This window comes from Lepisosteus oculatus, chromosome 2, assembly GCF_040954835.1.
Source record: "Lepisosteus oculatus isolate fLepOcu1 chromosome 2, fLepOcu1.hap2, whole genome shotgun sequence".
Classification (NCBI taxonomy): Eukaryota; Metazoa; Chordata; class Actinopteri; order Semionotiformes; family Lepisosteidae; genus Lepisosteus; species Lepisosteus oculatus.
In genome coordinates this window covers 59,517,233-59,543,119 of record NC_090697.1, presented here as the reverse complement: position 1 = coordinate 59,543,119, position 25,887 = coordinate 59,517,233, and the positions used below count along the sequence as shown (strand labels likewise).

The 25,887-nt window shown below is 35.4% G+C and overlaps 1 protein-coding gene across 8 annotated transcripts in view; it reads right to left on the bottom strand.

The window, feature by feature from the left end:
• Positions 1–6,973: 6,973 nt before the first annotated feature.
• Positions 6,974–25,887, bottom strand: part of wdr26a (WD repeat domain 26a) — a 51,021-nt gene continuing 32,107 nt past the window's right edge. The window contains exons 11-15 of one of the 8 annotated variants that reach the window (XM_015344649.2): positions 24,913–24,991; positions 21,492–21,621; positions 20,310–20,504; positions 9,529–9,575; positions 6,974–7,307 (exon numbers count right to left, since the gene is read on the bottom strand). In XM_015344649.2, coding sequence (XP_015200135.1) covers positions 9,544–9,575; positions 20,310–20,504; positions 21,492–21,621; positions 24,913–24,991 — 436 coding nt within the window. In that variant the 3' untranslated portion in view covers positions 6,974–7,307; positions 9,529–9,543. Of the gene's footprint in view, positions 7,308–7,856; positions 14,761–20,309; positions 20,505–21,491; positions 21,622–24,912; positions 24,992–25,887 lie in introns of those variants that run through there. The other 7 variants (XM_015344667.2, XM_015344626.2, XM_015344631.2 and 4 more) reach the window with 7 other exon arrangements.

The following is a 25,887-nucleotide window of genomic DNA, read 5'->3' as shown; positions in this document are numbered from 1 at the left end:
AATATAGCTTTTTTAGGGAGCCATGTATCCCTTCAAATCACTGGGGCATCATCCCATAAACCACAGGCAGGTGGGGGATGGGTTTGATAGGAAGTTGGAGGCTCTTTTTCGACAGTGCTGTCATCTTTGTCTCCCTTGCTGTCCACATTTTTCAGCCTCTGGCACTTTTGGGAGTCACCTTTTCCAAACTTTGCAGTACATTTCTATCAACAACTAATGCAGAAACAGATTGGCCATTCACCAAACTAAAGCAAATTAAAAGCTTTCATTATAAAATGATTGCACAAGACAGAATGGATGTTTCCACTACTGTCCCTCATGTTAAATAACTGCCATATTAAGAGCAATAAGAAAGATAGTAATAATAATAATAGTAGTAGTAATAATAATAATAATAATAATAATAATAATAATAATAATAATATAGTATAGTACAGTAATAAGAGCATTTCCCCATGATATTTCAACATCTTTAATTTATGTAAGGATTATGGGAACACTAAAAAAGTGACTCGACAGTTTTACCAAGGTGCCACAATATTTTCTTACCCAATAGTCACACAACATGTACATCTTATTAAGGAATACACAGTAAAAAGCTACATCCTTCCTGAACTGCAGATGCTATCAACCAGGGATATTTTATAACCTAGATCTACTGATAATAAATAATAATAAATAACAATTCATGCTGTTTTTGTTTTCTTTGAAAAATACCACTGCTACCTTGCAACCCAAAAATAAAAGCTCTGCTCTGTATATTATCACCATAATCTACTGACCAAATGAAATTGGTGGGTGCTGCAAAATGTATAAAAACTGCAAACTTTTCTGTGAGCTTCTGTAAACACTTCTGTGTGCATTATAAAAAGAAAAAGGGACAATTCAAATTCCTTGTTTGTCAATTTAATTATTTAGCCAATAATGTTACAGGAGTGACAACTGGAGATTAATTATTAACTTTGTATTGCTCAGTTAATTACTTAAGATTTTATCTAACTGATTTATAGTTAAGCACTATGTGTTTTTTCTGTTATTATATTTAGATTTTTATAGTATACTTTGCAATTCTATATTATGAAGATTGTATTTTTTTGAAAAGAGCACCTACTCTTGCTTTTTACAAATAAAGCTTTATTAGTACTATAATTATCACTATTATTATGAAACAGTAATGAATTAAGTTTCTTTCCAGTCTGGCATAAACAGCTGGGATCTACAAGGTCAAGTTCTCATTATCATGCTCAATGCACCACTAGTCTCATTTCATAGATTTAATGTATGGAAAATATCCTTCTGCAGGGAGAAATCCTTGCTTTCATCCTTAATTTTGTTAGCAATATGTCAGCGTGACATTATCATGTTATCAAAATACCTCGATCAGTTTCATTCAATGTTAATATGGTTACGATGTGGGGTGGGGAGGTGATGTATTAATGTAAAATACCTTGATCAGTTTCATTCAATGTTAATATGGTTACGATGTGGGGTGGAGTGGGGAGGTGGGGAGGTGTTGTATTAATGTAAAAATAAACACCAATATCAGTAAAACACCCTTCAATGTCAGGGATGAAATTGACTAACCATTCTGTGCTTTCCTGGCTAACATATTTCTTTACATATTTGTAAACTTTTAATTACAAACTATCACATAAACTATTATTCACAATTTTTATAATCAATGTAATATAAATATTGAAAGGGTGACATACTGTGAAAATGAATTCCTTCAGTCTTGCAGCCACTTAGGCTACTGTGAAGACCTGCATCCCTCATACTCACAAATACAGCTCTGGCCACAAACTGCTTGCTGGTAGAACAGCTGGGAGACGCAGTACCTTCCAGAATGTCCTAACTGCTGTTGTGATGGACAAGGTTGCAGCAAATTGAGATCTTCAATCATCTTGGTTAGCATGCCATCGGATCATGTCCTTGTTTTGAAAAGAATTCATAGAAGTGTAAAGGAAAGAATATCAGATTCATGAAGTTGGAGTTGCTATTAAGAATAAAACCATCACTTCATGAATTTTCTATTGGAAACAGTGAGCACAAATAGCTCTTTATCTCAAATTGGCAAGGAGTCAATCCCTGTTAATAATGTCTTCATAGTCTTTTCTACGCCATACTTAACTAAATTATCTTAACTAAATCGCAAAGGTCAGACTTACTCCACTAGAAGACTTCAACCACAGATTGTGAAAAGATTTTAAAAAGTCTTTAAGGAATGATATCCTGTAATTGTTTTTAATCTCCCAGTCTCCATTTTAGTTTGCATGCTTTTAAATTGATCTGTAGGTTATGTTGGCAATGGGTTCCGAGTTACAACATTTAAAACAAGACCATACACTGGATAGGATGCCAATGCATCACAAGGCACACCTGGACAGTATAGAGGCTGCATGGTTAATAATAAAGACACACTGTTTAATTCTAGATTATACTAGATTCTTATAAATTGGGCAAGGTATAAATCACAACTCTATTAAATCTCACAACAGATACTGCTATTGATTTAAAGTTAAGCTCTGAATGACATGGAATTTTGTTGGTTAGTTTAAATTATGTAAGAGGTAAAGGTAATTCATTTGTAGCAATTTTGGGATTCATATATTGTGATTCAGGACGGCATAGTGTGGTGCAAAGGTTGTTATAGCTCCCTCACAACTCTGGTGCCCTGGGTTCAATTCCTTGGGTGCCATCTGCATATAGTTTGTATGTTTTCACCATTTTCTCACAGTCCTAAAGCATATTGGTAGATTAATTGGCGTCTGGCAAAATTGGCTTTGGTGTGAGTATGTACTTTGTGTATGTCCCGCTATGGAGTGGTGTCCCTTCCAGAGTGTATCCTGCCATGTGTTCAATATGTCCCAGGATAGACTTCTGGCCACTGTGACCAATCAGTGTGATGCTATTTAATCACAGTATTAGTATGTTAAACAGAAATACAATTAAGAACAAGTCTGCAGTCAATGTTCCTAGGTTTTCCTGGATTATCCCCATTTAATTCAGATTTGGAAAGCACTCAAATTGGCATGCCCTCATTAAACACTGAAATGCATAAGAAAAATGTCATCATCCAGAATCCAAGGTTAGTACTGAAAAGGTTAGTAAGTTCTAGTAGCCAAGACAAAGTCCTAAATATTATTCAGGAACAAAGTTGTTACACAAATTTGCTCTTTATGACGGTTGTTCTTTTAAATGGAACTATTACTGTTTTAATGTCTGATTTGCCTTTCATTACGCCAAGCAACACACATTCAAATAAAGGACAATAGAAGAGGAAAAGCTGTCTCATATTGAATGTTAGAAATGACACGCAATTTGAATGGAGTCAGGGACAAACTCTGTCACAGCATTTGACTTATGAGGTGTAATATCTTTTACTGTACTGATAACTTGCCTTGTCCCCCTGCTGAATCAACTCAAGCTGACAGAAAAGTAATTAAAAGCCATTCTCTTCACTATCCAGTTCTCCTTACCTGATACCATTGCTTATTACTTCCTTCACAGGCTGCCCTCTGCTTTTCCCTGTATTTGAATGAGTGCTCCTCTAGCTAGTGTGAGGGATGTCTGGTGACACTCACTAACACATTAGTTGAAGTCAGTAAATGTTTTCTGAATATCCAGTTACCTACTGTACATTTGAGGTACTGTACCTTTGTAATATACTCTTACCTGCATTATAAATCAGAGATTGTGACTGGATTTGCAATTGCTGCAGTAGAACTGGCCTTTTTGGGCTACTCCATGTTTATTACAGTTCTGACAGACCACCGTTTAGACCAGCAAAGAAGAAAAATAACATTTTACAGGAGTCACTATTATTTCTATAACAGAGCAATCAACTGATTATTACTCATGCATGAGAAATACAGTAGTCCAATAAGTTCATACAACCCACACATTTTTTTTATTTTATACCAAGAGGAGGTAGAGGGTGCACTAGTGGTATATCCACTTACTGCAGCAGCTGAGAAACTCTTCTCTTTATCCACACTTATCCAAGATATTAACAGAGAGGAGAGGTACAGCAGAGAAACCACATCAACTAATTGCATATAACTTCTCATAGTGGATTTTGTGTTGAAAATGCCTATAGACAAGGAATACAACATACTGTATGGTATATAAGCTAAGGCATATTGCATCTCCACAGCATAAATATATCGTGAACAAATATAATTTTCAGTGCCTTGCTAATTCAATGCCTTCCTATGGTGTCAACTTTTGTGAAATCACATATTGAACCACAGACATTTTCTAAACTTGATATTTGACTCAAAACCCAGATAGCACAGCAAGAACTGAATCCAGGGCACCAGTGCTGTGAGGCAGCAATGCTAGCCAGTGCGTTACAATGCTACTCTGTTAGATTAATAATCTGTATATATTAAAAACTACAGACACTGCTTGTCACTCTGTCTGATTGACTCCTAAAAGCAATATCACACTCTCACAATTTACTGTTCTAACAATTGCACCAGGAAAGTAAACCATCACATCACTACTATGCTTGATAATAGGGATTGTGCTCTGTGCCAAATGTAATGCTTTACATTTAGACAATTCAATTTTATTTTGTCTGACCACAAATCTTTTTGCTGCGTTTGCAACGTCCCTTAAATGCCGTATTACAAACTTCATGCAGGAGATGATATTTCCACACAGCCATATAGGCCAGCTATAAAAAAAAAAACTTTATGGACATTTTCTCTGATCTCAGCCATTGAACTTTGCAACTCTTTTAAGGTCACTGGTCACATCTCGGTTACATTTCAAGCAATTACCTTGCCTGGCTGCTCATTTTGTGGGGACAGTTAGGTGCCTTCTGCTTCTTACTCAACCTCACCATGTTCAAATAGATATTAAGAGTTTTGAAATGTTTTATATCCTTCTCCTGATGTGTGCCTTTCTACAATTTAATACCTCAGTTATATGGTAAGCCCCTGGGTCTTTATGGTTGAAAGCAACTACTTAAAAGAGCGACAGATTGTTGTATTTATAGGGCAGAGCGGTGGCACTGTGGCTAAGGAGCTGCACCTGTGGCTGGAAGGTTGCCGCTTCAAATCTCACAGTCAGCAGAGGAATCCTACTCTGATGGGCCCCTGAGCAAGGCCCTTAACCCCAACTGCTCCAGGGGCACTATACAATGGCTGACCCTGTGCTCTGACCCCAAGCTTCCCTCACTGTCTGTGTCTCATGGAGAGCAAACTGGGGAATGTGAAAAGATGAATTCCTAATGCAAGAGATTGTATATGGCTAATAAAATGATCTGATCTTATTCTAAAATCATGTAAACCAATATTATTGCATACAGAAGACACTGAATGACTCCTGGACTTACAAAGGTAATTTTGTGCAAGGAAATGTAGGCTTGGCACAGTTTGAATATTCATGCAATCATGACTTTCCTTTTTTTGTCCATATTACTTTTTGCTTGGAATGTGTGAAGTTGTATATATAGCAAATGCTGCTGTAACAAGTGCTGCTTCAAAGTGTCATAACTGCACCTGAGTCCTCTGGAAGGGTATGAATGCTTCCAAAAGGCACTGTAGGTGCTCCAAGGTATTTTAAATTACCACATGCATGTGATTTACTTTCCCTTCTTCAGCACCAGGCACATTCTTCCTGGAATAGAAACCTTTGCAACACATTCTTCTGGATGTTACTGTTAGGAAGCCCAGTAATTAATTCTGGAAGACTCCAAGACAGACCTGGAGGGTTGACAACCCTAATTATCATGCAATACTTCTGCAGAAAATCAGGTTTTGCAGTGAGTAGTTTTAGCAATTAATTTTGCTTTTAATGAGCTGCAAATTTTTCCAAATTTAGAAAAACCTAGGCCTCAACCAGAGAAGGTGCAGTGCATTTATCCGAGATAATTCATTAGGAACACGACCTGAATACAAACATGAGGAACTGAATGTATGAGATGTGATTTTATATCACCATCTTTCACTTACAGAAACGATACAATATAACTATCTGCTAAAAGTGAAATTCACTCAGACTGTATTCACATATAAACATACGACATAGGTAGATCATCTATTATCAAAAAAACAAGTAGAAAATGTCCTGCTGAATACCTGTAGGAACCTTCGCTGTATGCCACAGAGCATAATCACGACTTCCCCAACTATTTAGTCATAGATATAAAAATGTACATCACTGAACTTTAAGTAAGAGGTTCAGTGGAGACACCAATATTTCTGCTGTTTAGCGTTTGTTCAGTGATCCTGAAGATGTCTGAAGCAAAAAACACTTAACATATGTCTGAAGACTGTATCATTTTGTTGTTTTGTTGCATAAATATAAAAACAATCTAGCCGAAATTCATTCACAGCAGTTAATTGCGCTTTTATTGCATGCCGCATATTGAGCTAGATTAATGGTCTAAGATACTACTTACAAGTACTTCCATTGTAGAATGGTCATAAATACCCTGCATTATTGGTGAATATTTTACCAGCAGCCCTGGTTTGATGTATTGTTTTTTCTTTAGAGCAGCTTCATTGATGTTGTTGATTGACAAATTATCACCTTAGGCTGAAATGGTGCTTGTTCTACAAAGTATTCACACAGCTGAGACTTAATAACGGCTCAAAGCAGAAACCCATTTGCTTACAAACCAACAAAAAAAAAGAGTCCTTCCCCTGCTGTGCATATGTGGAAGTTACAGAACACATCTTGCAGTCCACACCATTGTTCATGAAAACCATCATTAAAACTTGGAAGTTTTTGCATAATCCTAAAGCAGGTAAAGCAGTGCAAAAAATATTTTTGGTATGTGTAACTAAAAATCGCAAAAATCAAGCATAAATATGTATTGTTGCACAGATTTATATCACACTAGAGCACCTGCACTCGCTGCAAATCTGTTCTGTTAATTACTGATTTAACTTACCTTAAAACAGCATGTAAGAATTTATCTGTAGAGATAAGCAAAGTAAAAACAAATATTAAGAAAATGTTTTTGTATTGAAAGTTTTAATTTTTTTAAACTTATCCAAATTACTAACAGCAAACAGCTGCATACATCATCTCACTGGTATGCTGTTTAAGTAGAACCCTATTGATTACACTGGACTTATTTCCAATCTATCAATATTTCTGTATTGAAAACCCTGAATGTTTTATTTAAAATATGCATACATAACACTTCCCCTTACACAACATTACAAAACAAGTACAATCACTTTTTTATAATAACATTTAAACGCAAATTAGAACTCTTCTTGTGTCCTGCTGCAAGGTCTAAGGTCTAGGAGACAACTTCTGCTGGGCAGCTAACCCACACCGCAAACCTGTAACAGAAAATCATGTTGCAAGTACTTTACAGGGGGAATGAAAAAAGAAATGAGCAAAAAAATGAAAGAGACTTCATTTCTGAACAATTATTTTGGCCTCACACTGTAAATTTGACTCGTCTAAATGTTCAAATTACTAAGCTTATGTGATTAAAATATTGCATTACTTCTGAAATACCCAATATGCTGCCTGAATTTGAATTTTTCAAAGAGACTACAGGGAAACTTTTTTTTGCAGTTTCCAGAACTGAGATACACAAGTTATTTCCTGAGACATTCTTTGTATGTTACTCTTATATGGATATAAAATATATAACTATTCCAAAAGGTATTTCATTGTGTTCTGCATTTTGATAATTTACCAACATTAAGTGGCTATGTCCATCTGGGTATTTTCAACATTTTATACATTAAAAAGGGATACAAACTATGAGAAAAGCACCAAAGCATAGCTTTAAATGGAAATGTGAACACTTTTTTTAAAGTTTTGTAAACAGATGTCCTTTCAGTGAACAGCAATGGGGAATAAATACTGAGAGTAAGAGGCCCAATGGCAGGTTATATTTTAATATGATAATACAGAAAAAAATAAATGAAAAAAACAATATGTGAAAAGTAACAAAAGTTCCATAAAAACAGACAAAAAAGCAGTCTTTTTCAACATTTAATATCAGTCCATAGCAAATAGTCATTACATACCAAAAAGCTCTAAATGTAACTAGATCCACCACAACTTCATAGAAATCTTGACAGTTTAGTAATCTGCGATGAGTGAGTATAGATGGTACTATCACTCTCTGCAGCTCGGTTCATGTATTAAGACCACACTTGTGCATTTATGAAACTGAACAGAAAGGCTCAAATTATAATCAGGAACATGTTATTTTGGCAAAAGGTGGGAATGATAATTAATAACAGAGTTTGTACTAATAAAGAGATTGTACTTTTAAAGGATTAGCTAGTTTTCATCAAGCTAAAAAGCAATTGTTCCGATCTGAGTAACACACAAGAATGCGCATATCATTTGTATGCAACACAAATTTGTCAAAACAATCTTTTCACTTTCAGACAGAGCAGCTCTAAAGAAATGGCCTGTTCAGGCCACCATTAATGCAGCTGTATGCTCAGTTAAACTGTTTAAGAATAAAATATTCAATAAACCACACAAGCAAAATGCAAGTCAAAGATACAAACTGGTCCTGCCCTAAAAAATGTGGCTTATAATCAACCTATATCCATTTAAGAAAACATAGTCTATATATATATATTATATATAATGGGAAAGAGCTTATTAAAGCTTAATTATATCCATATCTCTGATTCATAGCAACCTACTTTTCTTGAAAAAAAACAAACTACTATATTATATGTGCATACATATATAAAAACTGCTATTGTGAACCAACCAACATTAACTAGAAATGACTGATAGGAAGGTAAACAGTTTTTAATACTATTAGTTGGTTATAAAACAACTCTATAAATCTTGCTATAGTAACCACTATAATAAATTAGAATATGGGTGGGTGTATAAGGGATCAAGTACAAGGCTGCTGGTGAAAGTCCTGGCTGTATCAAGTAACAAATAGAAAAAACCAGGAGAATGGGTCTCATTTTCTTATATACACCCAGCTGGCTAATAAGGTCAGATATAGCTTAAATATTTAGGTGGCTTGCTGAGAAGGACCTGCTTAGCCCACCATCTTGGATAATTAAGTAATGAGGTACATTCTTAGAGTAGGCATTACAAGTCATAGAAAAAAAGTTTGTGAAGTTTAAAATTCACAATTTAAATGATGGAATCACAGTGCTCCATATCGGTTACTATTACCTACACTAATTTTCAGAATGAAAAGACACAAGTAACTGCTGGTCTTGTTTGTTCAACAATTGCGAACTCAGCTATTTAAATTACTTCATTAAACATCTGCTAATCATACTGAATTTACTACTGAGCCAGCATATTGGGGAAAAATTAGTATGCAAGTTTTCTTTTGAAATGCATACTAATAAGAACCATTTTCCCCCAGATTTTTACACCTCAGTGTCTACAATATCAGCATTAACCAGATGAGTGATGTGGTTCTCACTGAAGGCTCACAGTCTAGCCAAGTAGTAGGGATTGTTGTGCTGCAAGTTAACATAATCTGGTTTAACTAATAACATGAATGAATTAAGAAAAAAATTAATTAAATTAGTTAACAAGTGTAGTACTTACAAAGCATGAATTGAGCTACTTCACATTCTGTGCCAAAGGTCTTAATCCTGAGACAGGAATAAACATGAAATCCATTAATGACAATATTAACTCTAAAGCTATTAATCACCCAAATAAAACAGAATGAATAATGACGCCCTGATTAGACAACTAACTGCATGTGCATCTGGCTAGTTAAAAAATGTATTTAAATAGCAACTGGTACGTTGGTCACAATGCACTTTAAATCACATACAGATGAAAAGATTTCATAACGTGAATGATTTTGGAAATCTTAGACATGCCACTCAAACAGTACTGACAGCTGTCAAAAAAGGCAGTCTCTTAATCCCATAAACAATGGAAAAAATTGTGAATACATGTATGTAGCAGCAAATCATTTTGGACACAAAAGGGGCAAAGACCAAAAAATACACCATGGTCAACCACATGTGCAGCTCTTCAACATTTAAGAATATTACCCCTTGACAACATCACTATCATCGTATATTAGAATTTGAAAACGATACATTCTGTCTCATTGAAGCAAAAGGTATACATTACTAAACAGATCTAATGAGGCAAGAAGGGAATTTCAAATTGTTTTAAAATTCTATCTGAAAGAAAAGGTTGAATATGTATTGAAACAGAATCTGCTACTGCACTGATTTGATTTTGACACACTTGATTTTAAACAGAATAGAAAGAATAAATCAAGTAACAAGTAACAACAATAATGCCTCATATTCCCAATTGTGTAATTCCTTTTTAATTGGGTACAATAAAATTAAAGACTAAGATTCTCAATGTACTGCAAACTGCAAAACTAGATTCTGGGTGCTGGCTTTTAGGGATTCTTTACAGTATGAAAATGAGTACGATGAACCACTGTTGTAACTAATGTTGTTATACTCTTAACTCTTATGAGAGCTGGCTATAAGACAAGGAGAATCGCAAACTGTTTTACAAAAGTTTTCATGGTGGCAAAATTCTAAGAATCAAAAGATGTGACAATTCAGTAAAGTTCTGTCGTGATGCACATAATTCTGCCATGTGGAAGCTCCTATCTTGTGTGATTTTTGTATGTTGTATTTTGTTTTTTCTATTCCATTTGTTAAATTAACTGTTTAAAAAGTCATTTATACACAAAAAACACAATGTGATATAACTGATTGTAATTACAAAACATTACCACAGTTCTGAAATGCCAAGTGGTCTAATTATTGCTCCTTTGGGGCTCAAACTATAATTGACTATAAACTGCTCCTCTTGAAACCTTTAACAACCATGGTGTATGTTGATATGCATATTTTCGATAAGGTAATAAAAATGTTAAAACGAGGGAATTAAATAAAATGTCAAAGGCCTTAAATACACTTTCTCTTCTTCCATCAAGTCTCTAAGTCTACAAATGTGGAAAAGATTGAACAGCCTCATTTACTATCTATACGGTGCAAACAAGGTTTAACCTGACAACAAATGGTTCACATTGGTATACAATTGCAAGCATTTGAAAATTTCCTTAAGGAACTAAACTAGAAGCAAAAGTATTCAATAAAATCTAACAGTTGACTGAATGCATCTTGTCAGGATTAACAGCGGGTGATCAAAATAATGCAAAGCACAATCCTTGGCTGAAGTGAGACATTTAAAAAATTAATATAGAAAAAGTGTAAATGTTTTTGACCATAGAGGAATAAGCAAATTTTAGGATAGGCAAAAATAATTATAAGGTTCTGCCGTTATGGAATCTGAAAAATGATATTGTTCAAAAAGGTGTTTAATTAAAAATTCTTTATATTTTCACTTTAAAAAGTAGTTCTATTGAAATGTTTCCAGATGTCTGAAGAAGGATAACTGGTGTAGAATCGTATTTGAATTTTGAAGTTTTTGGGGGGGAGGAGTCAGCTCTTTCTATGAACTCCTTAGTTGATTCTATTAATTATCAAATCTGAAGATACCGATTTATAAACAAATGAATTTTAATTATTTTACTCACTAAATTATCATGAGGTTTAGTTTCTTATAATTTTGACTGTTCACCTCCCACTCCCCTGCAGTGTTTTGGCCACAGTACACTTTTACCCCTCTCCCATGTGCACTGCAAAACAAGATGATCTCATGTTTTGTTCCATTAAAACAATCCCTTCAAAAAACTTATCTTTTGACCAGGCTTTCTTGACTGATTTTCCCATATTCCAGTGACCGCCTATGGGTAGTCTTAAGTAAAAAACAAAATTGCAAATCTAAAGGTTAACTGAGGAACGCAGCAATATCACCACTTGCATAGCTTGGTCAATGACGTGGGATACACCCTATTTTTCCATTTAAACACTATTAGAACAGATCAGAAAACTGTTATTAAAAAGCACTTGTAACGTGTAAACTGAACAATTTAACTGCCTTCTTTTCACTTTACATAACATTTTGGCAAACAACTGGACATGAAGGAAAATTACTTAAAATCCTTAACACAGACCTCAAGGCTTCAAGACCTCAAGGCTTCAATTTGTACATTTTTGAACAACTGGATATGCTGGATATGCTTCAAACTTTCTAGATATATTAACAGTCATTTTCTAACCACATTAGATTGTGTCACCCTGTTTTGTATGTACGATATAGCCAACACTTCACTAAACATGGATTTATGGACTTCAGAATTATGTTAATGAAATGTATTTGCCTTACACAACTTTGACACTGCTTAGCATGCACCCGTAAAACAAAATAAGCACAAGTTCGATTATATGTTCTAACACCAACTAACACCTTAAACAGGCATCAGAATTGCTTTGAAATGTTCATTTTAAATGTTTGCCATCTTAAAGGGTGTTTAGAGGAAGAATGGATTTTTGAAGGGCCTCGAATAATTTCTACCTTCATGGCAGAGTATCGTAAATGTCTTAATTAACTTTGCTAAATGCTACATGTCCAAAACGTAAGTGGTGTTGTGCAGGTCTAAATCAGTGCTACACACATTAAGCAAATAAACATTCAAGCAAAATTAGTTTTAGCATACTGGTCCAGGTGGCTATGACAGCCTCTCCCTAGGGTGGTCCTAGTGGTGCATTGTAGACCTATTATCTGACGTTTAAATACAATCTGGTGAGATATATTCTATCAGGGTTCAAGTCCTTGTTTTTAGGGACCCAACACACAGGTCGCATGCTCGGGGAAATGTTATAGTTGCCTTTTCCAACTTGGAACAGGAACAACTGGAGTAACAAGATCTTAAAACAACGAGTTTCATCTCCTTGAGATGACAATGAATGCTATAAAACAAAAGGAAATGCCTAGATCGCCAAGTGTGAAAAAAACACTCATGTGATTATAAAAGAAAGGGCGCTAAATTTAACGTTCAATTAATTTACTCCACAACTAAACATTGTGAAGATACAATACATTGCTCATTAATGATATCCTTAGTATGTATAAATATTTAAGCTATATTGTGGTAATAATGATCTATAAACATCAGGAGTTTTATCAGTATGGAATAAACAGAATATTCTGAATGTCCTATATAATAAAAATTAAAAATGAGTACTTAAAAAATATTTATCTGTAGGTCTGAATATTTATACAAACCAATTAGTACCCAAAAACTAATCCCTTTTCATTCTTTAAATTTTTAACATTTTCTATTACAATAAATCAAAATATAGCCAAAATACAAAATAACTAGTATGTTTAAACTTTTATCTTTGAGATCAGCCACTTGAGTTCTGTTCTACAGCTTTGACATTAATTGAGCATAGCACTAAAACCACTGTTTTCATAGAGCTTGAGCTTCCGTTAAAAGATGTTTGGCGTTAAAAGGCTATTCTAAGAAGCACCAGCCAATAAATCGAAGTCACTATAAAAAGGTGAAGAGTAGTGTATTTGAATTTTAATTTAGAAAAAAATCGGGGAAGCAGACTATCTGTAACCATTAATAAAATCTACTATTATGAGCTGGATGTGTCGCCATATACAAACAAGTATAAAGGAAAATAAAAACTGCCATTGTCCAAACACTGGGATGAAACTGTAGACTAAAAAAAATCCAAGCTGAATTTTTTCAAGAAAAAAAATCTCAAATGTGTTGCCTTCTCAAAAGATGTGTTTTATTTAAATGCCCAATTATTATATCATTAACTGATAGCTGTACATTTGTATCATTCTATCTGAAAATAATACAACATACCTTGCAAGTTCCAGCCTGACACAGAAAAACATTTACTTTTTGCTTTATCCTCCAGATGTTTAGAACTATATACTTGAAAAAAAACAAGTGTTGACATTTTTAAAAATCATTAATCCTTTAAGTAGAATGTGCTCACTATCAGAGACTTAAGCAGCAAAATAGCCTCGTCCAAACTTTCATGTGTGAAATCAACTGTGAATTTTGCCTCTAAACAACTTAAGTCTGTATATACATATAGCACCAATTTTACAGAGTCAATTGGAGAAGGTTCAAGATCTGTTCCTGTGTGAAGAGATACAGGATGCACATTTTTTATAAGCCTTCGGAGAATAGTGATAAATATCACATGGACATAAGTCCATGAACATTAAAGGTGATCCTTTAGGATTACTCCATGTAATCTAACTCCATAATCTAACACAAGCCATTCCTGTACATACTCTAAGGAAGTTATTTTTTTCTCCAATAGTGTGATTCTGTGTGAAACCATGAACCGTGCTGTAGAGATTCAAAACCAAATGGGGGCTAGGAGTCTCGGGGTCTCAGTTTTAAAAATGAATAAACAAAAAGGATAAAAGAGTTCTCCTATTAAGTGTAAATTCTTCAGACTAAAGCACTCCATTTTCACTAATCAAGCCCTCTAAACTGTTAAATAAAAAATCCAAACAAGCATTTTAACTCCATTACGTAGAAGAACAACAAGAAAGAGTTGCTAGACCAAAACTGTCAGGGAAAAAGTTGCTGAGTCCAATGGATAGTCTCAATGTATCACAGCTCTTCACAAACCAATGGAGATATTTCAACATGGCGTCCAACTGTGTTCTAATGGCGTGCTTCTTCTTTGTTACTATGAAGCAAGATGGTAGGATGCTTGGCTCCTTATTTGAGTGCCATTGATGGTTGTCTTTTTTCTTGTTTAAATGAAGATCATTTCTGTCCAATAATCAATCAAGATTGTGTTACACCAACTCCAGAGCCATTTAGAATGCAACTAATTATTTTTTTCTTTTAGAGAAGTCGTCCACTCCAAAGTCACCATCAACTATCCATGCTACTGCAATCCTCTGTGAGGGAAAAGACAATAACAAAATTAAGAATATGAAAGCAATACCTTTTATGTTATGTCTATTTTCAAACTATAAGTCGGGTATTAAAGACGATGTAACAGAAGGATACTTTCAAGCAACGTTTACAGGCAGCAGCTGCAAGACTTTCTCAAAGGTGTTAGGGATGGGGCAATATCAACTGCTACAACTTGACAATGAGTTGTATCTAACCTCTAGATAATTGAAAAAAATGTGGGGAATAAACAGATGACAGTGACTGAATGGCTTATAATTCTGTACATTTACTGTAGTTGTATTACTTTATGATAGTTTAGATACATTTTAACATATCAAATAAACAAGAAGCCTATTGTAAAATATAATCTGGGGTGGATAAATATCTAGGGTTGAATTAGCAAGAGAAAAATATGTTGGGCATATTTTGTTGTATTGTAACCTCATATATGCTATGCATTTAAAAAATACATATACTGTACCTGTACATGTCATATGAAAGGTATTCGCTAAGATTAAGTTACTTTACTCAATCAGTGAAATGATATAACTTGGTTAAACACTAAATGCATTCAGACGTCATAGAAAATGCCTTTACATGATTCAGTAAGTTTTGTAAAAGGATGTTTCTATATATAGAAAAGCCTTGCTTAGTGTTATTTCTATTAGCAATAATTTGCCCCAGTGAATATTTTGCTCACTATTATTTTCATTAACCACATACACTAGTACAAAATCATGCACATACAGGCCAGGAGAAAGCACCTAGAGCACATTCAGTTCAAGCTGTATATGTGCTTAAGGCAAAATGCAAAGAAAAACAGCTCACAAGCTCTTAGCCAGTGACAGTCTGGCATAATATATACATGTTTACTGTACGGCTAGTATTGTATGACTAATCGCACATCATAAAATTTCCAGGCTTCCCAGAGCGAGCCACAGCCTGGCCCATCCTGGCAGAAGTATCTCCTCCCATCAGGTTCCCATTGCTGCCAGATTGGAGGAGTGAGAGCAGATGGTGCTTAATCTACACAGGCTCCGACAATGTATTGGTGCGTTACCAAATTTTATGTATGGAGCTTCAGAATTTTCTGATGTGTGATTAGCTGTATAATACGCTCCATACAGTAAACATGTATCTCAAACTAGACTCTCACTGGCTGAGTTACTATAAAAACTATGACATTTAAAAATAAATATATTTTATTTTTAATTATATTCTGTGGTAAAAGTATGCAAAAGTCAGTCATTACTGATAAAGATATTTTGCATAAGATATTTGATTTTACTCCATTATTAACTTAAAATGAATGCTGTCACGCAAACTGTAAAAAATTAAAAATATTATTTTGTTTCAAAGACACCCACACAAATAATTCTCCAGCCAGGTGAATTACTATCTTTTATCTCTGAAACTATCCTACCAACCACCTCTGACAAACCTTTTTCATCAGCTTTGGAGACTGGTATACATACCAGTCTGGTATACAAAAATCAAAGATTACAGTGGGCTTCTAAAGGTCACTCTCCCTTGTGATGCAAAACATAATTAGGATTTAGACACAGGCTTTGGACAGTATGGCATATTAGAAAATTGCCCTCTGAAAAATGGGAATAGTATGATACACAACACCAAAAACATTCGATTTCATCTGGAGAAAAAAAGCTGATAACTGATTCTGCCACATACCAGATAGAATGTATACTTAGTTATGTCTTTTTTATTTACACATTTCTTCAATGAAGTATAGTTTCGATTACAACTAATCTACATTTGCCAGATTTAAATTTATTATTTCAGTGTCTGTGATTAATTTACTGAATCTAATGTAGCCTGTGTATTAGTACATAGATGTTTCAATAGATGTTATTGATGAAAAGTATTATAAATTTAAATGTTTTTAATTAGTAATTTGTAGTTACATAAGACACTTTGGATTTTTCTTTCAAGGTAGCTATATTCACAAAAGTCTTATTATTTTAACTATCCAATTCTATAATAAACTAAGCAAGTGCTCTGAGCTGCCATCTTCCACAGAATTGAAATAATTCTTGTAATCCTCTTGAATTTTCTTTGCATTAAATGCATCTTGCTATGTGTTGCTTGGATAAGAAAATAATTCATTGCACAATGTTCCTTCCAAGTATTTGAATATGACTGACATTTTAGACTGTCCTTCCTGCTGGAGTGCAAGCACACTCGTTTGCACAGATGCTTCTTACAAAAAAGCAACCAGTTAGTTCTACTTTTCCCCTGACAAATAATATTAGTCTCCAGAACTTCTGGTTTGCCAGTATTATGAAAGGCTTCTCTCTGCAGCACTTTGCCTTCAAGATATGATAAAAGATTCTTGTTTGATCACCCAGGTACACTTGTATTTCATGAAAGCTAAGATTTCTTCAGCTAACGAGTAAGGGGCTTCTTTTCTGCTCCCGATGGTATTACGGAGATGATAGTTTTAATTCACTGCTTACAAGAGCTTAAATGAGAGTATATTTGGCAAAAATCCATCATCATTCATTCTTCCATGAGTTCCACCATCTAGAAGATCACAGCATCAAGAATATCAAATTAATGTCTTGTAATTAAAATAATAATAATAATAATAATAATAATAATAGCTTACACTTACATAGCGCTTTTCTGGACACTTTACTCAAAGTGCTTTACATGTAATGGGGACTCCCCTCCACCACCAATGTGCAGCACCCACCTGGATGATGCAACGGTCATAGTGCGCCAGAACGATCACCGCACATCAGCTATCAGTGGGGAGGAGAGCAGAGTAATGAAGCCAATTCACTGATGGGGATTTTTAGGAGGCCATGATTGGTAACGGCCAATGGGAATTTTGACCAAGAGACGCCCTGGGATTTTTAATAACCACAGAGAGTCAGGACCTTGGTTTTACAACTCATCCAAAGGATGGCGCCTGTTTACATATAGTGTCCCTGTCACTATACTGGGGCATTAGGACCCACATGGACCGCAGGGTGAGTGCCCCCTGCTGGCCCCACTAACACCTCTTCCATCAGCTACCATAGTTTTACCCAGGACATTCCCACCCAGGTACTGACCAGTCTGAATATGATGGGGATTCAATAACTGCGCGTGCTATCCAGGGCCGCAGTGCACTGTGGTAAGGGCCATGTCCCTTTCCTCAAAATTTATCTCCACCCTTCTTCAGTTTGTGGAATTCTGGAGTATTAGTAATCAATGGGTACAGAACAATTATTAATATGTTTCTAAAACCTTGCTGTCTGTATTTTGGCAGACAGTGAATAATTATTCCAGAGATGAGAAAAAATCCCTTTGCCAGAAACCTAGTGTTAGAGCTAGACACTCACTCTGTGTTAATGCTGCCCGAATTACCATATTTTTTTAAACGGGCAGTAAAACAAATGTATCCATTCAAAGACAAGATGTCATCCATATCTTCTGTTGCAAGCTTCTTAAGATGTTTATTCTGAAAACCATGTTTTTGCACACTAGAAAACTATTGTACAAATTACTTATTTTACTTCATTTTCCCAAAAACAGAACAAAAATGCATATGCTAATCTTTTATTATGCTCTTTTTCAAATTTACCTTTAACAATTATTTTAAAAATAAGGTCATATTAATGGCTTTCGCCAATATCCCTTATCCTAAGTGGCATATACGCAAATTCAACACTAACTTTTAATATTGATTCATTCCTTAAGCCTCCTTAAAATGAAATGATAAAATGGAAGTTGCTTAATATTGCACAGAAGGTGCAGCAACTGCTTTGACAAAAAAACAATGCCATGAAAAATATTCAGGTGTCGCATTAGGTTAATCCAAGGCAATTTTTTCAACAAATGTTTGCACATTATTAGAATCCTGTTTTAAGGATTTCTGAATTAAGGGATTCCATAAAAATCCAGAGGGCCTCTATAAATATATATAATAAATGTAATTGAAATAAAGTTATGATTATTTTTAAAAATCTTTAGGTCCTGCAAAAAAAAATTGGCATGGTAAATTTTAAATAATGGTATCTCGTGTTAAACAGGGTGTTACTTCTTGTTTATCGCAAATGGCAACTTTCGATACCTGAATTATTTAGGAATAAATCAATGGCTTTTAAGTGATTTATCAGGCTTTTCTGTAACTACAACAGACTTGGTGAAGTTACATGTCAATGAATGTAACTCACTTATAACTGCTCTTTTCTTGCTAATATGGGGTTAATCATACACACTTATTCCAGTTTTCATTGTACAGACTAGACACTGCCATTATTTAAGCTGTGTGAAATTTACTTTTACCATAAACAGTTTAATAATCTATGGCACATATGTCACACTCAGGTTTCTTACTTCCATCACTAACAACTTGTTTGCTTTGATGCTACGTACAGTATATGAATGTGTGCTGGTACAAATACAAATACCAACCACTAGTAATTCTGTAGGAAGACATCTGATGATAGATTTATAAAATAATTTACTATTCCAAAAAACAAACAGCAAAGGAAATAGGTTGTAACAGTTATGATACTCGCTTCAGTGAAAAAAAGCTTGATTATGCACTTATGAGTGATAAGTAAGGAAAATGGATTGATTTTTTTTTCTAATAGGGATATTCCCTTTTCATTTGAAATTATTTTCTTTACAGTCTCAATGTAAACAAGTGATCGCTCAGATCTCACAAGTAAAATCAGTACATATGCATACATATAGTTGTAGGTAAGTTCAAAGAACAAGGTACTTAAAATGGCTCAAAATACAATGTTGGTTATTTTCTACTCAAAAGTTTGGAATTTTATGTCACTGGACTAAATCTTGCACATTCCCCTCTTCCTCATAATTATTAAAAATCATCACGACACGAGAAATTGTAGCTTCATGCTGCTGCCATCTAGTCCAAATGTTTGACATCTTGACCCAGTTGATCAGCAGGGCATCTAGAGTTTGTCATTTTCACGAGACTGATGTCCATGAAAGAACTCAGCTGACCACTTTGATTCTGCAGGGTTTGTGGATGCTCCATTAGAAGTCACTCTTACACGTTGATGAATTTTAGAAGGTACACCACCTTCCTTGAACAGGTATTTTAAAATGAGCCAAAACGAATTTCATTGATTAAATAAAACACCTTGTTTAATGAACATACTTATTGTTCTATATACAAACATAAACAAACATAAGGGGCACACCACTTAAGATTTTTTTACTGAAAGAGATAACTGATATGTACTAAAATTGGCCCTATTCCATTCAATCACTTATGTTACAATGACACAGATAAAGTACATTAAAGAACTGGAATAAGACATACCAACTGTTCCAACTATGACAAAAATGTTCAAGTTAATTGCAATTCTGACAAAGTGAATTGACGGTTACCTTATTTAATTCAGAATGAGTACAGCAGTAGTATCCTGATGCATGCAAAGTCAGTTTAAGCTTTAGTAACATTCAACTCTCCTTAGAAATAAAAAGAACTGTATTAAAACCCTCTTAAAAGAACTGATTTCTTCACAGTGCTTCAATTTATTTAGAGGGAATAGAATAGGTCATTTACCATTGATACCTTCAAAATCCTGGGTGTCTACAAATGGTGCTGGTCCCCATATCCTAACTGTGCCGTCATCAGAAGCACTTGCCATCATGCCAGGGACCTGTGGGTTCCAGCTAACACAATTGACTGTGCGTGTGTGTCCCGTCAGCTCAGCTATTGGCAGCTCGCTGCGTTTGTGCCAGATATAAACTTTATGGTCTATAAAAAGAAGGCAAAGAGTTAAAACATTCAGATACATATCTCAAAAATGTGTCAATTACTGTGCCAAATAATATTTTTATAATTCTATTAAAAGCTGGAATACCACAGCATTGACTATGGTAGTGAAACACGACATGTAATGCTAATAGGATGGAAAAAACATATTTGGAGAATTTTTCTTTTTAATCTGTGCTGGGTATCAGAGCTGTACTCAAAGGTGCTGTAAATATGACATAAGATGTTCTCTCAATCATTTGTCAAAACATTCTGTAGCAACCATCATCTCGTCAGGTTATAATAACACATATATATTGTTTTTCTGGACACTGGACTCAAAAGCACTTTATACCACCAATGTGTAGCACCCACCCTGATGATGTGACAGCAGCCAAAATGCACCAGTAAGCTCACCACACATCAGCTATCAGTGTGGAGGACAACGAAGTAATGAAGTCAATTCATAGATGGGGATTATTAGGCGACCATGACTGGTAAAGACCAGGTGGAAATGTGGCCAGGATACCCCTACTCCTCTCGAGAAACACTCTGGAGTTTTAAATGACAACTGAGTGTCAGGACCTTGGTTTTACATCTCATCTGAAGGATAGCCCCCTTTTTACATTGTAGTGTCTCCGTCACTATATTGGGGCATTAGGAACCACACAGACCGCAGGGTGAGGTTCCCTACTGGTCCCATTAACATCTCTATGTTGTCTTACACACATGTGTGTGATCTTATTGTATAAGAAATATATCCTTTTGTACTAAACTTTCTGTACTTAAGACATGGCTTTTGTAAAAGATATTTGATACAATTATAAGAACAGTTACAGTTGTTTTTCAGAAACAAAGAAAAACTTTTTTTCAGTTTATTGGACGAACACCAATTACAACAAAAACCAAAGACCTAAATTTATCATTAATTTCTTAACCTAGATTGAAAAAATGCAAAAATGCCCTCTTGAATTCACAATTGCAGCTTACCTTCACTACCACTGGCTATGAAGTCTTCATTATGGCCTCCAAAACATGAATGGATTGTATAAAATCCTTGTGTGACCCCTTGATACTTTCTCACTAAAACACGATCCTGCAAGTCCCATAAATGAACTCCCTAGAAGAAAAAAGGAAACTTTTAACATGTTAAGAAATGGCACACAAATATCAGGAGTCATGACCTTTTTCACACATTTAAACAAAGAAGCACCATCATAATATAAAGAATATATAAAGTTAATCATTAAAGCATGTACAACAAACAATGAACATAGAACAAATTATTTTAATCAGGCTTCCATTTAACAAGCCAAAACCAGTGTAATTCATAGATTTCCATGTACCATGACGGTGCTCCACAATAGCTGCTCTCCTCCCCACTTCTCAGAACTCTGCAAACACATGTAGTAGTGCCAAATTGACAGCATACTGTATGATAGGAGCAAGACATATCATCTAGTAATTATACTGAGTTTTACAGAACAAGGTCTGAGCTGAGCAAATACTAAATTTGCAAAAACATTCACACTCCATGACTAATCTGTGGTTACGTCTCCACTTAATGAAATAAACCTTTACCTGCTCATTTGCAGCCTACGCATTTTGACACAGCTACCTACTTGGACTACTTCATATTCCAGATTCCATATTTGCACCCATTATCTGTCAAATGAGTTTCTTTCAGTTTCAAAGAAGTAAAGAAGGAACAATTGTTCCCCCCAGTTACCATAGAACAATCATATCATCCATATATGTGCCTGTGAAAGTGAAAACACCGTACTAATAATTTATCTATCAGCCTTTTAGATGCTGAAAACGTAACAATATTAATACATATTTTAGTAATAAACTGAAATAATCCAAATGGCATATGGAAGATTGTCTGCTCTCCTGCTGTACCTGCCATCAGCTCTTGTAAAGATTAATGACAAAAGTCTGGTGTCATAATGAATGCCACTTCACTCACTGTCACAAGGGAGTCTGTCAATTCTAAGCATGAAATATGAAATGAACTTGCAAATGTCTGATAGTATCCAAAGCAAAACTTGATCTGGTCTTTAAGCACTACTGGATAGAATGAAAGGTCAATTACTCCTAAATGACTATAGTGGTGAGCTCTTGTTTAAATACTTCTAACATAGCTTATCTTCTTCCATGAATGGTTGCATTTCACTTAAAACAATCTCAAGCTTCAAAAGTCACATCCAACTTGGCAGCTCTCTGAACTGTCCTGGATGCTGCTGCATTACCTGCTTTAGCTGTTCTGTCTACTCCAGGATAGGATAACTGTATGCAAGAGGCAACTGGAGACTCTGTATGATAAAACACCACTGTGTTGCCTAATCTTATTACATCTCTGAAACTAAATAATGCTAGGCCTGGTTATTATTGGGATGGGAAATATTCAAGGTTGAACCTTAGTGACACTATTTGTTCTGGACGGGAAACTTTAAATTACTATAGTTTGATGACGAACACCACTGTGCTATTGGAGCTGTCATTGTTCAGACTAGACATCAAACCAGTTTTTTAACTTTCCAGTGTTCTGGTTTATACAGTCTGCTGTTTATAAAGTAGCCCTTTAATTAAATTTCTTGTTCAGGGGGCTTCTGGGTTCATAATGGCTGGGACAAATTAACCAGGAGCACACTCCACTGCTGTGGCGGGTAAAGTGGTATGTTAAACACTATAAACATACAGTAAATTATTTTTAATCACAAATCTCTCTCCACAACACATCACCTTTGCAAGCTATTTCCAAGAAGGCTCTAAAAAATTCTCATAAAGCTCTATAAAGCAGGAAAATCTCAGGTTAATAGCAGGTTTCCTTCACAGAATGCTCTTCTCTTTTGCTTTGGCTTTCCGCTATTTCCCTATTCAACTCTGAATTCAGCATGTCCAAATGGCAGGAACTTGCAGATCTCAGCTTTCTTCCAATTCCTCAGTCTTTGCCTGCCCCCTAGTGGTTACATTACAAGATTTAATCACTAACTCCAGAACTAGTTAATCCTATCCTAGATGTAATGAAACACTATTGATTCTACTCAGTCAGATGTACCATGTACACAACACAATGTATTGCTACTTTCATATCATTACCATTTATACGTTAAACGTATTAAATAATCTGATAACCTATGTTATCTGTTATTTGTAGAGCATTTATAAAACAACTCAAAGATTTTCATTACTATGCGTCTCTATGTCTTCAGGTCTGAAATAAGGCACATTCAAGAGTATATCAGCTATAATGCTGGTCAGTTTTAAAATAGTCTGGGGATAGAAAATCTTCAAATCATATTGAATTAAAAAAAATCTAAGTCAAAAGGTCAATTCACAGCAAGTGAAGTTTTTTTCACTAAAATACATTTAAAAAACTGCAGCTGTGTACAGGCACACAACAGACTGGTACCAAGTTCTATGAACTCTACCAGGCTTGCTCCTCGCAACAATGTATACTGGCAGCTAAGTATACTTTCATCAGTCTGGCTCCCTCTTCTGCATTAGATGAATACCACTGCCAAACTAAAACACGAACTTCAGACTTCAGTACATTCGCTGCCCAGTACCACGCCTGAATGTCCTCATCCCGATTTCACCAAATTCGCCAGTAACCCATGTTGAGGGCCTGCCTCATGCCAACATAAGATTGAAAAGACTTAGTAGCCAATAATGTAAGTAGACAGTAACTTGGACCTAGGACCTTGTAAGAGCTTGCATCAGGTAAGGGCAACTACATCAGTCACTCTCCTATTTGTTGTACTTTCAGAAAATGCCTTGTAAACCCAACAATCAACTCAACACTATGTGCAAGTGACAGCTCACCAGAACCTGCTCTTCTATTCTCTCCAGTATCTCCATTAAAGGGAAGTCAAGTATCATCTTTCTAGTCCAATCTCTTAATGCTGAGCCTTAGTTAAGGCAGAGAGAAGGCGTTTAGAAACCTTTCATTTTGTTGCTATAACTACCTGTTATAGGACCACATCCAATCAATTAGAAATGCCCATCAAACTGAGACCAGACACATACTGTATCTAAAATGCACAAGAAAAACTGTTCAGTCAGTTCACTGGAGACCTAACAAGGCAAGTTGTTTTTCAAAAATACATGAAGTGATGGAAGTACAAATGGTCAGAGTAAGCAAAGGTTAAACAGACTAAAGTGAGACATTCAAAACCACACCTCATATCTATTTAAAAGATCTAGAGTCACCTACCAAATATATATACTTCCAAACCTTTAAAATTACACACTTCATATACAAGACAAAAGCATTTATCCCATAAGCAGTTCTGTTGAGAAACACTAATTTATCATTGGCAGACTGGGATATGTTGCTAAATTTAATTAAGTTCTGACAAATCAGACCAACATTTTGAACATTGTATCCCCTCTTATAACATCTTACCTGAGTTGCTACATTTAACAAAGCTAATCTTCCATTCTTTGAAACGGTGAAAGACATTATCGGATGATCCTCCTGCACTCTGAAAGAAACAGTTTCACAAGTGTTAAACATGGTATATTGCAAATGGCATATTCAAATAGCAATAGTCATTATCTGGCAACTTTTTCTGGCAACTATCTGGCAGTTTTTCAAAATATGAATCTTTGTTTACATGAGACCTCTTCATGAAGGTTCCCTACTTACAGTGGAAATATACTGATGGAAAAAAGAAATGCAACACCTCCTCCACATTCTAGCCCTCCCATCTGCGTGGAACAGGCTGAAGAGTGATTCATCTGTGAAGAGGACCTGATGCAACTACTGACGATTCCATCACAGCCTCTGTCTGGCCCAAGCCAGTCGGGTGTGATGTCTAGGAGGTGTGAGCAGAGGGCCTCTGACAGGTCGCCTGACTCTAAGGCCAGCAGCATGGAGCCTCACTGTCCTGTCACTGATGCAGGCATTGTGTCTGCTGGCAATTTCAGTAGCAGTACGGGTGGCAGATCTGACACAATCTCTCAGAAGGACCAGTCTGATGTGTTGGTCCTGCACTGATGTGGGCACTTGAGGGAGACCAGATCTTGGACACCTTTCCTGCTGGTCTGCATGAAACCTTCTCTGCAGCTGGGACACAGTGGAGTGGCTTACTCCATATTGTCTGGCAAGCTTAAGCTTGAATTAAGGCCTTCTTAAAGGTAACCTGATCACGCATTGTTGCACCCGGACCTCGTTGGGTAAAGGTCCACCTAACGAGCTTTAGTGTGATTGGCAAGTTGCAATGACTCACAGCTGTATTGCTGGTCAGAGGACAAATTGACAACTTTTTGTAAAAGTACATAAGCTATAACTATTGTTCTCATTCCAGAAAATGTTGCATTTTTCGCTCCATCAGTATATTTAGGAAATGCTAAAGTGAATGAAGAAACTTATTTATAC